The sequence below is a fragment of the Poecilia reticulata genome, chromosome 9, assembly GCF_904066995.2.
Source record: "Poecilia reticulata chromosome 9, P_reticulata-male-v2, whole genome shotgun sequence".
NCBI lineage: Eukaryota > Metazoa > Chordata > Actinopteri > Cyprinodontiformes > Poeciliidae > Poecilia > Poecilia reticulata.
The window spans coordinates 188,812-201,942 of record NC_088838.1 but is presented as its reverse complement, the minus strand read 5'-3'; the positions used below and the strand labels follow the sequence as shown (position 1 = coordinate 201,942).

Sequence of the window (13,131 nt, the reverse complement as noted above, 5' to 3'; positions counted from 1 at the left end):
ACAGTCCTCTGTATTAATTATTGCTCGAAAGGTCTTGCCATACCAGTTTATTCCTCTGTATTTACTTTAGTTTCTTAGTTTATTCTTGCATTTTGTTCTTTATTCATTTCCATTTAGTTTCCTTTGATTAGTTTTATCCTCTCTTGGTTTATTGCTGTGTCCACTTTAGTTTATTTCCTGTTGCTACATTTATTTGATCATTTATTGACCATCAGTAATCTTCACTCATCACCTGCTGCGCCGTCTAATCGTCATGTGTTTCACATCATGTGTTGATTTTTCACTGTTCTGCATCGGATTCTCTGTTTTTATGCCATAATTCACATCTAGTTCGTCGCTCCGTTTTATGTCCCGCTTCTCCTGTTTCAGAGTTTTGCGCAATGTGCGTGTCGTTTTTTGTTGTTGTTTGTTTTTTTTACCGTGTATGGCAGTCGGGAAACATATCGATGGGGAAAAGGCAGACTGACATAAACCTTTTAAAACAACAGAAACAATTTCTGCATTCTGATTATTGAAATTTAAAAGTGCTGTGTTGTTCTATCACCCCGTTTCATACCGGACCACTTACAGCTCCGTGTTAACGCTATAAAATGAAGGCTCTCTATCGTGGTATCACACATGGAGGGATTTCTTTATTTAAATGGGTTCATTTTTCAGAGGGATACACAGTGAGGGTATCGTGATTTTAGCTACCAGTAGCAGGAGAACGGAGCTGCGCCAAGAAGCTAACAGAAGCTAACAAACACTGAATAGAAGAAGAGCTGCCATCGATACAGTTGCAGCCAAGCGTGATTTAATGGTACACAATACAGTTTTACCAAGTTGCTCAAAGTCTAAACTGGTATTGTTGTGCATTTAAGGTGTAAAGTTTACCTTTGACCAAACGCCCCCCAAAGGCATCCCAGCGCCCCCCTTTTGTAAAAATGTCCGCCAGCGCCCCCTGCCGTCCTCTGAACGTCCCCTAGGGGGCGGTACCGCCCATGTTGAGAACCGCTACTCTAGGCTTTTAAAAAGTAGAAAATCTAAAACGAAGGGACATGAAAGTCAGAATTATAATTTTTTTTTGTATTTTATTAAACGTGCTATGTTACAATTAAAATTCCATCAATGCAATTAATAGACATTCAAAGAAGTAGGTAGAAGTATAAACATATTAAAATGCATCACTTCTATTTTGGTCACTTAAGACTAATGGTTTTAAACTCTTAACGATCTGATGAGCCACTTGTCTAAATTCAGTTTTTCATACTGTGCTGCCCTGTTTTGTCTCCTGAACCTGTCTATGTTTTTGAATTTTTAAGCTGTAATTAGGATCCATTCTTAAGATGTGCGACTGCAAATCTGTGCTAAAGAGATTTTAAGCTCAACTTGTTTTTTCTTCTTTTGATCAGCATTACAGGCCCCAAATGTTTTTGGAAAACCTTTCAGGCCTGCACAGCATACCCAGCACTAGCTCTGGTTTGGTATCCTCTACCTCCAGCAGCAACTTCAATGCCAGTGGTCATACTGCCACCTCCATCCACAGTACACCAGTCGTCACAGGAGTTTCCACTGGAGAAGTGACTGGAGGTAGCTTGTCGGATATTATTTCACTGGACTGAGCCACATTCCTCTACACCTTTCAATGCCTATTTTAAAGGTTTTCTGTGGTAAATAGTAAATAGTTTTCAGATTCCTAGGCAATTTGATCTTGCCATTCTCTATTGCTATTTTTTCCTGGATGAGTTAAATGGAAAGAGAGTAAAAACTTAACTTAAATTTATTTTTGTCACAACATGGTTTAGTTTGTCATTTTAAATGTCATTTTAAATGTTTGATTACTTATACCATTCATGGAAAGTTCACAGAGATTCCCTCTGAGTGGAAAAAGCTCCCATTAGAAGTGAGTAGAGTGAGTGGACCTAAACTAAGCAAGAAAAACGAGTACAAAATAAATGTTTTGAATTATACAAAAACTTGGTATGTGATAAAATGACCAACTTGCAGCTCATCTTTGTTTGAAGATTCTAAATCTGAGCTGTGTACATAATCCTTTCTAGAATTTCTGCACAGCAATGTGTGTACTCAAAATCCTGATTGCTGGTAGCGAATGGCGTGGAAGATTTGTATGACATCATTTTGTTTGAATGAATTAACATGTCAAAATTGGCTTTGTGTTGCTAGGTAGCATAATAAAAATTAAAAAGCAAGTATTGTATCAGAAATCACTTAGACCTTCAGAATTTCTCTTACTATAATTACCTGTAACTTTTTTTATTTAAGGTGTTTTATTTGCTTAATAATTGTCAGCAAAATGTTTAAGCCGGAAAATCAGGAAGAGACAAAACTACTAGAGCTGAAAACTGAAGATCTTTCATCAGGAAAATGTTTCTGTAGTTGTGTAACCTAACCTTGAGACTGATTGCATGAAATTACTTCATTGAGCCAAACTCTTTTATGACAATGTAACCAGACTTAACAGTTCTTAAGAATTGTCTAGTTTTCATAAACAATCATTTGTGTCGTATTTTTGTTATCTGCAGCTCTAAACCTTGCCTTGTATAACAGTATGTAAGGCTTTTAAAATTATTTTAAAGGAAACCTTCAAAGTTTATAAAGGTAACATTTTTAAATAGAAGATGTTTTATAGGTTTAGTCACAGAAAATATGAGTGACATCTTCCAACATGCTCAAATCAATAAAACCACTGAAGTGTTAAACAGTACATGAAGTAATAGTAATAGTCTTCAACACACTTTGAAAGCTTAAAAACAGATGACGGAGCAAACAAATGACATGTTTTTGCTGATAATTTCTGCCATTGAGTTCTACAAATCAGCCCACTTATCAAAAATTCACATTGAGTAAAACCTTTTGCCAAGAGCTACTTTGCTAATAAAGTTAGCAGGGTATCTCTTGCATACACATTTTTTGGAGAATGCATATGGTATATTAAAGTTCCAAGTTTTTTTTGCAAATTTAAATTTTCAATTGGAAACTTATTTTTAATAAGTTTGTTTATATGTTTTGATTAAAAGATTCATAAAAAGCATTGAGTATATGTTTCAAAGTTTTTGCATGAACTTTCTTTCTAATGCTGGGGTTGTGAATAAGAACAAACTGAAATGATATTGGTAGAGCAGAAAATGTGCACCGGCATGTAAATATGTAACAGTATAACTGGATGTTGGCCTTTTAAGGTTAAGTAGATGTTGACAAAGCTCCAATCTCTAAAAGGAAGATAGCAAACAGGGAAAAGAAAGGCAAAGCAGTGGCTGATAAATATATGAAGAAAATAATCATTCAAACACAACATAGCATAATACAGGTATCCAAATACATTGAGCAACATGTTCTCAAGCCAATGTTTGTGATTAATCTCATGTAACAAGTGAATGCAGCAGGTAGGATGAACTTTAGGACTCATTAGGACCTTTTTCATTAGATTAAGCAGAATTGAACTTTACTTATTGAACAATGCATTTTTATTTGTTTTGGGGTTTTGATTTATTGATGTCTAGTTTCATTATTATTCTGTGTACCTTAGTGTTTTTGATTAAATCAGCCTTGTTTCTATTTTACTTTAGTTCAGTTCTTCTCATGATTCTAGTTTAATTAGTTTGTTCTTTATTGTGTCTAGCATTCATACCAGCCCTGTTCAGTCTGCTTTAATCAAACTCTAGTTCTTTTATCCGTGTGAACGCACAATTAAACTCTAATGCGGACTTAAAAAGTGAACACTGGTCTTCCTAAAAACCTCAGTCTGGGTTCAGTTGAGTGAACCCAGAACTTCAACTGAAGATCTAGCTTCTGCTGCAAGTGGATCTGAGACCAGAGCAGGAAACTCACAGATAATATGTTGATTATATCAACATATTACTTTCTGCTCTGTGGGTTTAGATCAGGTTTTGTGTCTCTTGCCATGGCAACAGGTCTGTGTGTAGAGTAAAGCTGACACAGAGGAAAAGTAAAATATAAATGGTTTAAAGTTGTTTTACATCTGTTTATCCCTTTGCCCACTGAAACCGCTGTCATTTTTAAACCTTTAATAAACAACAGAAACTGGACTAATTGTCTCGTTTGTTTGTAGAATGTGGCGATATCCATAACAATTATCAAAAAGGATCAAATATTTCATAAAATATAGGAGCCATGGTTTCTTAAATTTTAACAAACTAATTTATATTAAATTATTAACCAACATTAAAGAGAAATTGGCTTGGTCCTCTCTTGCATCTTGACCACATATATAAACAAAACTGTTTATAGATTTATGTCTAGGGAGAATACATATCCTACATGTCAAAACATCAGCAATATTCTCAAGCCATATTAAGCCATATTTTATAGAAATCAAGTAAGAAATAAAGATGCTCCAACCATTTTTGTGACAAAATCCTGTTCATCTGGCATTGAAACAATCTGGTTTTGTGGACATGATTTTTTTTTATTAGAGGCAGACTTAGAAAAGGGAAAACAAATGGCTAAAAAAAACTAGAACAAGGGGATTAATATTTAAGTGTTAACATTGCATTTGTGGGCAATTCCATGCATTTTCAGTCACTTTATATTTCAATACATTTCAGAGATTTCAAATACAACTGGAATTCAGATATTTAAAAAAATGTCAAAAACGTTGGACGATCTTAGCACTCTTTGTTTATGAATAAAACATTTTGCCAGACAAAATATCAGATTATATTATTGTTTTGTTTTTTAATAACACTCCACAAATTACCATATCTCCAGAAATAGATTCACTAAGTGCAATTTTTGGTTTGATCCACCTTGCTAAGCAATTCCAAAATATATTGATTTGATTGCATTTATAGAAGATCTGGTCTATTGTTTCTATGTCACTTTCACAGAATGAGCATTTATTGTATTATAGTGATTTCTTAGTAGCTCTTTGGAGCGGTAAATTGCATTTAACATTTTAAAGCGTGTTTCTTTAGCCTTTGGTTGTAAGAGTTTTAAATAAAGACTTCTTTATTTAAATGAGCAAAGGATGTTATTTTTATTTATTTTCCCAGGGAATAAAGTTTCGTTTAGACATCTTCTAATTGTGTTGTCATTAGGGGTGCACTAATTTATTGGTGCCAATTTCTTTAATTTTGGGAAATTGACAGATTTACATGTGAAGTAAATCTTATCCACCAACCTTATCTACCTCAGCAAAGGTCTTAAAATCTACCACTTTCCTGCTATCCTGTGAGGCAGGTTTGACCGATAGACCAGATCATGTCTGAATGTTTACAGTTAACAATAGTGACCCCACTGTTGCCAATTCAACAACTTTCTTGCAATTTGGGCAACATTTCAGATAAAAAAATTGTATTGGCCAAAATCGGAATTTGCAGAATTGCTTTTTAAAAGATTGGCGATCAGCCAGAAAACTGCAATCGGTGCATCCTTAGTAGTTATAGAATTTTTTGTCATAAGAATATAATCTGATTAAATACATTGTTTTGGTAATGCATTAAATAATCTGGTAAATTCAACTTTTGGGGAAAATAATTTATATTTTGCACAGAATTGTTCAAACTTTAACATGCAACCAATAGCATCCATTTGTACAACAGACCAAATGTTCTCCATCCGTTCTTTATAAAATAATGACTTCTTGTGATGTGATATTACTCTGTTATTCCATATAATTGAGCAGTGTGGTGAGTAGTTATGTACATAGAACATTTTCCAGCATAATTGTTTATGAAACTCTGATAGCTTAATGGGCAATTTATGTATATTGAAATCAGCTAGAAGTACAAGTTTTAGACCCCCTGTTTTGTTAAATATATGATTGGGAACATAATACCAGGATCCAGGATTTCAACCAATTAATCGAAGTCAATTACTTACAGACCGCCATCTCTAATTTCTTTGCCCATGTGACATTTTGTCTGTTCACAGTCATTCTGTGAACAGAATGACTGGTTCCCCTCCTCCTTCTCCCTCCCTCTCTGCTCCTACACTCATTCACAAGATCAGAGTTTCTCAGGAAGTGAATCACTAAAGAGAGTCGGGCTGCACCTGAGCCTCCTGAAAATGCTGGTGGAGAATTCAGGTCAGAGAGAAAGACGGACGGACTCTTTCTCCTCCTAGCTGGATAGTATGGATCAACAGATTCGCCTCGGCACGACTCTCACTTCATCTAAGCCACCTGCCTCTGACCTCCCTAAGGTTCCAGCACTCTGCATTTTTGTGCATTTCTCCATGGAGAAATGCACAAACAGTTCAATCTGCAAGACAACTCTGCCGAACAGAAATGGCGTAAAACTCAACTGCACGTTTATTATGACATCTACAAAGAAAGACTACGTAACTATCACACAACACTGAAACATGCAAGAGAGGCTTTCTTTGCAGATGTCATAAACAAAAACATTAACAACACTCGAGCTTTATTTCCTACTGTCGACAGGCTCACAAATCCTCCAATGACGTTACCACCTGAACTTCAATCTAATGCCTGCAACAAGTTTTCAAGTTTCTTATCAGAGAAAATTCAAAAGATCAGAGGATTAATCTGCACATCCACTCTAAAGCCAGTACCAATGCTGTGCCCAAACAAAACAAATGCAGGACCAATGACAAAATGTCAAATGCTAAATTATAAAACCCTAGAAGAAATTATAAGTCAATTAAGCTCCAGTTCCTGCTGTCTGGATGTCCTACACACACATTTCTTTAAGAAAGTCCTGCCTGTTGTTGCTAATGATCTGATCCAAATAGTAACTCATCGCTCTCTTCAGGTGTTTTTTCCCCCAGGCTTTGAAAACAGCAGTTATCAAACCACTGATAAAAAAGAACAATCTGGACAAATCACTACTGCAGAATTACAGGCCGACCTCTGACCTCTGACCTCCCATTCATCAGCAAAATGATTGAAAAAGCTGTTTTTAAACAATTAAATAACTTCCTAACAATAATGAATCACTTTGACTCCTTCCAGTCTGGTTTCCGGTCTCACCACAGCCTTTAATGTTTTTAATTTCTTTTAATTTCTTTTCGACGTTTTAATGATGTAATGTTTTTATTTTTTTAATTTTTATTTTATTTTTTTTAATCTCTCTCTTTCTCAATGATTATTTCTGTTTTTATTTTAATTATGTAAAGCACCTTGAAATGCCTTGCTGCTGAAATGTGCTATACAAATAAAATTTGATTGATTGATTGATTGATTTTCTTAGATAGTGTTGCCTGTTTCTATAAATAAAGTTCATGTTCATTTGATTGATAGTTTTAATTAGGCTCTTTGGGACAGCAGTGCTACAAGTTGAATATATTAATCTTGACAAGCTTTCCATTTTTGATAAGTAAATTTGTCCTAAAATAGAAAGATCTTGTTGGAGTCACCAGTTTATATTCTTTAATTTTGTTTTCAATAGTTAAGGTTGATTCTTGGTTTTTGGTTATAATAGTTCCCAAGTATTTAATTTCAGATTTAATTAGAATGCTAGATATTTCTCTTCGGGAAGCGAAGATTTAGCATAAGTCCTGAAGCCTCTGAGAATTATTTTATCAATTACAGTTGGAGCCTGTTTGTGATTTTTTTAAGAAAACGGTGGTGTCATCTGCTAAATGGGTAGAAATAATTTCTGTATCAAACGAATTTGGTACAGATTGATCTCTTCATATCACACTTTAAGCCGCTAAGAACAGACAACAAGCAGGAGAAAACAACACAGTGACTTGTTGAAATAGGGTTGCAGTTTGTGGGGAAGATATACTCCATCCATCTACTGAGCCTGGAGCCGCCTGGAGCTGCCTGGAGCCGCCTGGAGCTGCCTGGAGCCGCCTGGAGCCGCCTGGAGCCGCCTGGCCTCGTTAGCGGAGCAACACTGCTCTGAAAACTGAAAGCCTAATTTTGGATGAACTATGTGCATAGATGAAACTATGAGGGCTACTTTCTAGCCTATAAACATCTTAAAATAACTTTTTGTAACAAATTAATAGTGTACTCACTCACGGCCGTGCAGAGACCTTTGGAAGGGCAGGGGCTCAAAGTTAAAAAGGGGCTTATTGAACAAGATCTTAAAACATACAACAACATAGCAACACCCATATTAATCAAGAATCTAATATTTAATTGGATCACACTATAATCATTGTCATCATGTGGGGGCAAAGCAAAGCAAATATAGTCTATGTTTTATAATGTTGCTGTTTCTTCTGCTGACAGAGCTGGAGGGCTGAGTTGATCTGAGACTGTAGCTGTTAAACAGACCATCGGAGAGAAGGTCACTGGTTATGAAGCATGTTATTAAATAAGCCTAGTTGTTATACAGAGATTAGCCTCTGTATAACAACTTGGCTGCACACTGCTTTAAAGATCAGAAAAGCTCAGAGGGGTTAACTCCATAATTTTTCGATATTAGCTCCTACGAGAGATCTGGAATTGTAAGACAGATATCAGGCAAATAAAACTCAGTAGCTGCTGGTAGGGCCCTTTAGACGTTCAAGGGCCCGTATGAATGGGTGAATTGTAACACAGATCATAGATCTAAACATGTAGCATCAATTTATTGAGAATGATGATATTTAAAAAAAATGTAATGCATTCAGTGGAGAAAAAAACAAAACATAAATAGTACATCTAGGATTTAATTAGGAAGTTTACTTTGTACAAGTGCAAAGAATCAGCTTTACAGTTTGATTGTTATGTTACCATGGCTACAATATGGTGTAATCTTTGTGTTTGAGCTGGGTTTGTTCACAAATCCATCACAGCAAATAATAACCAATAATCAGTGGTTGAGCTTAAGCTCAGCCAGTTATTCTGGGCTCCCTGTCACAGACTTCAGTAAATCTCTATTAAATCACTGTTAGCGATGCTGAGGTTCTTAGTAGGAGGGGGTCATGGAGCCTAAGTCATGATTCTGTCTAAGGCCCCATATTACCTTGGGCCGGCCCTGCATGAAGAGCGAGCTGCTGCGCTGCCCATCTCTGCTGGAATCTCTATGATCTCTGATCAATGGCTCCCTCTGAATCCTTCCGTGGACGATGTTCTCCATCAGAATCAAAGCGCTCGACATTTACGTGCAGGGCCGTGCAGAGACCACTAAAGGGGCAGGTGCTCAAAAAAAAAAAGGGTATCAAACCACTGATAAAAAAGAACAATCTGGACAAATCACTACTGCAGAATTACAGGCCGACCTCTGACCTCTGACCTCCCATTCATCAGCAAAATGATTGAAAAAACTGTTTTTAAACAATTAAATAACTTCCTAACAATAATGAATCGCTTTGACTCCTTCCAGTCTGGTTTTCGTGCTCACCACAGCACAGAGACTGGCCTAGTCAAAGTGTTCAATGATATCCATATAAATACAGACTGTTGGAGAACCACAGTGCTGGTTCTGTTGGACCTCAGTGCAGCTTTTGACACTGTTGACCACGACATTTTACTGAATCGACTGGAGAGTTGGGTCGGACTCTCCGGTCCAGTTTGAATCTTACATAAAGAACAGAGATTTCTTTGTTTCAATCGGAAACTTCTCATCAGAGAGGTCAAAGGTCACATGTGGGGTACCCCAAGGTTCAATACATCTAACTGCATTTTAGGACAGAATATAAACAAAGCTTTCAGAGTTTAATAAACAATGATAAATTACAAAATTGTGAGATATGCAATCATAGCTAACGAACATCTGTTTGTAGATCAGTGGTTCTTAAACTGGGTTCGATCGAACCCCAGGGGTTCGTTGGAGCCTCTGCCGTGCAGGTAAAGACACACTTGTGTAAAGTCGTGATGACGCCCCGCTTTGCCATCACTTGCAGCAGAGGAAAATGTAAAAAATAATCTAATTAAATTGAACATGCATCTTTTTCCAAAACAACAATCACTATGCATGTTTCTGCTCATGTTACATTGCTTAGCCAATCAGTGCTGAGCACTGATTAAAGGAGTTCCACTCTCAGCACGGATTTGAACTTCTGTCTTTAATTACTTCAGCAAAGCTCACAGTTTTTTTTACCAAATAGACCCTTTTCACATGACGTCACACAACTTCCGTTTTGGCTCGAAGCTGTGTATCTTCATTTCCGGTGTGTGTAGTTAACGCTGTTTCTGGACTCTAAAGCTGCTGCCACAAATATGATTTGAAGATATATCACTATTTGCAAACAATTTTTCTTCATCAACATCATCTAAACTGGATTATGTTGATGATATCGCTGATTGATACCAGTTTGACTACGAAGATACGTGTTTTGGTTTTTTCTAGCTGTTAGTTGACATGCTAGGCTAGCAATAGTAATTTGTTAGCTGGCTAACATTACGTAGCCTTTCTGTTTTGGAAATAGAATGTATTTAGGCTCTAATCTTAATCAGATGTTTATAGTATAGACTGGGGTTGCCACCCGTCATGTAAAATGAATGATCGTATTAAACTCTCCTCACTAACGCTAGTTTTGAGACAAGAGGAAGACGCTGTCTTAGATATAGATATTAACGTTTCATTGGAGAAATGTGATGATCGATCTATCTATCTATCTATCTACAGTGGGGCAAAAACGTATTTAGTCAGCCACCAATTGTGCAAGTTCTCCCAGTTAAAAAGATGAGAGGCCTGTAATTTTCATCATAGATGTACCTCAACTATGAGAGACAAAAGGAGAAAAAAAATCCAGAAAATCACATTTTCTGATTTTTAAAGAATTTATTTGCAAAATATGGTGGAAAATAAGTATTTGGTCAATAACAAAAGTTCATCTCAATACTTTGTTATATACCCTTTGTTGGCAATGACAGAGATCAAACGTTTTCTGCAAGTCTTCACAAGGTTCTCACACACTGTTGGTGGTATTTTGGCCCATTCCTCCATGCAGATCTTCTCTAGAGCTGTGATGTTCTGGGGCTGTCGCTGGACAACACGGACTTTCAACTCCCTCCACAGATTTTCTATGGGGTTGACATCTGGAGACTGGCTCGGCCACTCCAGGACCTTGAAATGCTTCTTACGAAGCCACTCCTTCGTTACCCGGGTGATGTGTTTGGGATCATCGTCCTGCTGAAAGACCCAGCCACGTTTCACCTTCAATGCCCTTGTTGATGGAAGGAGGTTTTCACTCAAAATGTGACGATACATGGCCCCATTCATTCTTTCCTTTACACGGATCAGTCGTCCTGGTCCCTTGGCAGAAAAACAGCCCTAAAGCATGATGTTTCCACCCCCATGCTTCACAGTAGGCATGGTGTTCTTTGGATGCAACTCAGCATTCATTCTCCTCCAAACACGACGAGTAGAGTTCTGACCAAAAAGTTCTACTTTGGTTTCATCTGACCATATGATATTCTCCCAGTCATCTTCTGGATCATCCAAATGCTCTCTAGCAAACTTGAGACGGGCCTTGACATGTCCTGGCTTAAGCAGGGGGAACGTCTGGCACTGCAGGTTTGAGTCCCTGGCGGCGTAGTGTGTTACTGATGGTAGCCTTTGTTACTTTGGTCCCAGCTCACTGCAGGTCATTCACTAGGTTCCCCCGTGTGGTTCTGGATTTTTGCTCACCGTTCTTGTGATCATTTTGACCCCACGGGGTGTGATCTTGGTGGAGCCCCAGATCGAGGGAGATTATCAGTGGTCTTGTTCCATTTTCTAATAATTGATCCCACAGTTGATTTCTTTACACCAAGCTGTTTACCTATTGCAGATTCAGTATTCCCAGCTAGGTGCAGGTTTATAATTTTGTTTCGGGTGTCCTTTGACAGCTCTCTAGTTTTGGCCATGGTGGAGTTTAGAGTGTGACTGTTTGAGGTTGTGGACAGGTGTGTTTTATACTGATAACGAGTTCAAATAGGTGCCATTAATACAGGTAACAAGTGGAGGACAGAGGAGCCTCTTACAGAAGAAGTTACACGGCTGTGAGAGCCTGAAATCTTGTTTGTAGCTGACCAAAGACTTATTTTCCACCATATATTGCCAATAAATTCTTTAAAAATCAGAAAATGTGATTTTCTGGATTTTTTTTCTCCCTTTGTCTCTCATAGTTGAGGTACATCTATGATGAAATTTACAGGCCTCTCTCATCTTTTTAAGTGGGAGAACTTGCACAATTGGTGGCTGACTAAATACTTTTTTGCCCCACTGTATGTATGTATGTATGTATGTATGTATGTATGTATGTATGTATGTATGTATGTATGTATGTATGTATGTATGTATGTATGTATGTATGTATGTATGTATGTGTGTGTGTATGTATGTATGTATGTATGTATGTATGTATGTATGTATGTATGTATGTATGTATGTATGTATGTATGTATGTATGTATGTATGTATGTATGTATGTATGTATGTATGTGTGTGTGTGTGTGTGTGTGTGTGTATGTATCTATCTATCTATCTATCTTAGCTCATTAACTTCACATTTCTCCAATGAATATTTATCAAATGTTATGATTAGTAGGTTAAGTTTCTTATACTTTGTTTTCCTGTGGTTGTAGACTTGGCAGTAGAAAATTGATAACATAGGAGAAACAACTTTATATCCCTTTTAACTACAGATGTGCCGATCAGGGTTTTTCCTGCCGATACCGATCACATAAATTTTTTATTTTTTTTTAATCATAAACACTACCGGTTACATTATGTGGAAAAAGGAACCATGAATTCACCTTAATTTAGACAAAAACTTGTTTTTAATAACTTTTTCCAAGAAGAAAACTAAACAAAACAGGCATTGTGCAAATTTTACTGCTATCAATAATACTATCTTTAACAGACTGATAACATATGGAGGCTCTGAAGAGGCTAAATAATGCAAAGAGTCAAAATAAAACCTCTCAACATTGCCAAAAAAATTCAAGTATAAAACTTAACATTCAAAGGCAAATACAGGATCCATTACAATAAACAATCCTGAGTTACTGAATGAAAACTTCATGTTAGCATGGCGGCTAGCTGATTACTGCTAGTTCTGATTGGCTGTTTCTGACTGAGCGGAGTAATTATGCAGAGCAGGGAGGAGATCAATTATTTTTTTAGAGATTATCTGTCTCATGTTAGGACAGCGAAAGTTTTAATACGTATGTAAAATGTATTTTTTAAGTTAGATGCTGCAGCTTTAAGCAGAGGTTCGGTGTGAGAGTCACTACCAGGTGGAGCAGAAGCGGCGCTCGGTCTGTGAAATATTACTACCTGTAGC

General features: G+C 36.9%; 1 protein-coding gene across 2 annotated transcripts in view; it reads left to right on the top strand.

Annotated features, from left to right (window-relative positions):
• pias2 (protein inhibitor of activated STAT, 2) overlaps positions 1-4,046 on the top strand; it is a 57,661-nt gene extending 53,615 nt beyond the window's left edge. For both annotated transcript variants that reach the window (XM_081611160.1, XM_008402246.3), the window contains one exon: positions 1,392-4,046. In XM_081611160.1, the coding sequence (XP_081467286.1) occupies positions 1,392-1,601 (210 nt within the window). In that variant the 3' untranslated portion in view covers positions 1,602-4,046. The remainder of the gene's footprint in view (positions 1-1,391) is intronic.
• Positions 4,047-13,131: the final 9,085 nt, after the last annotated feature.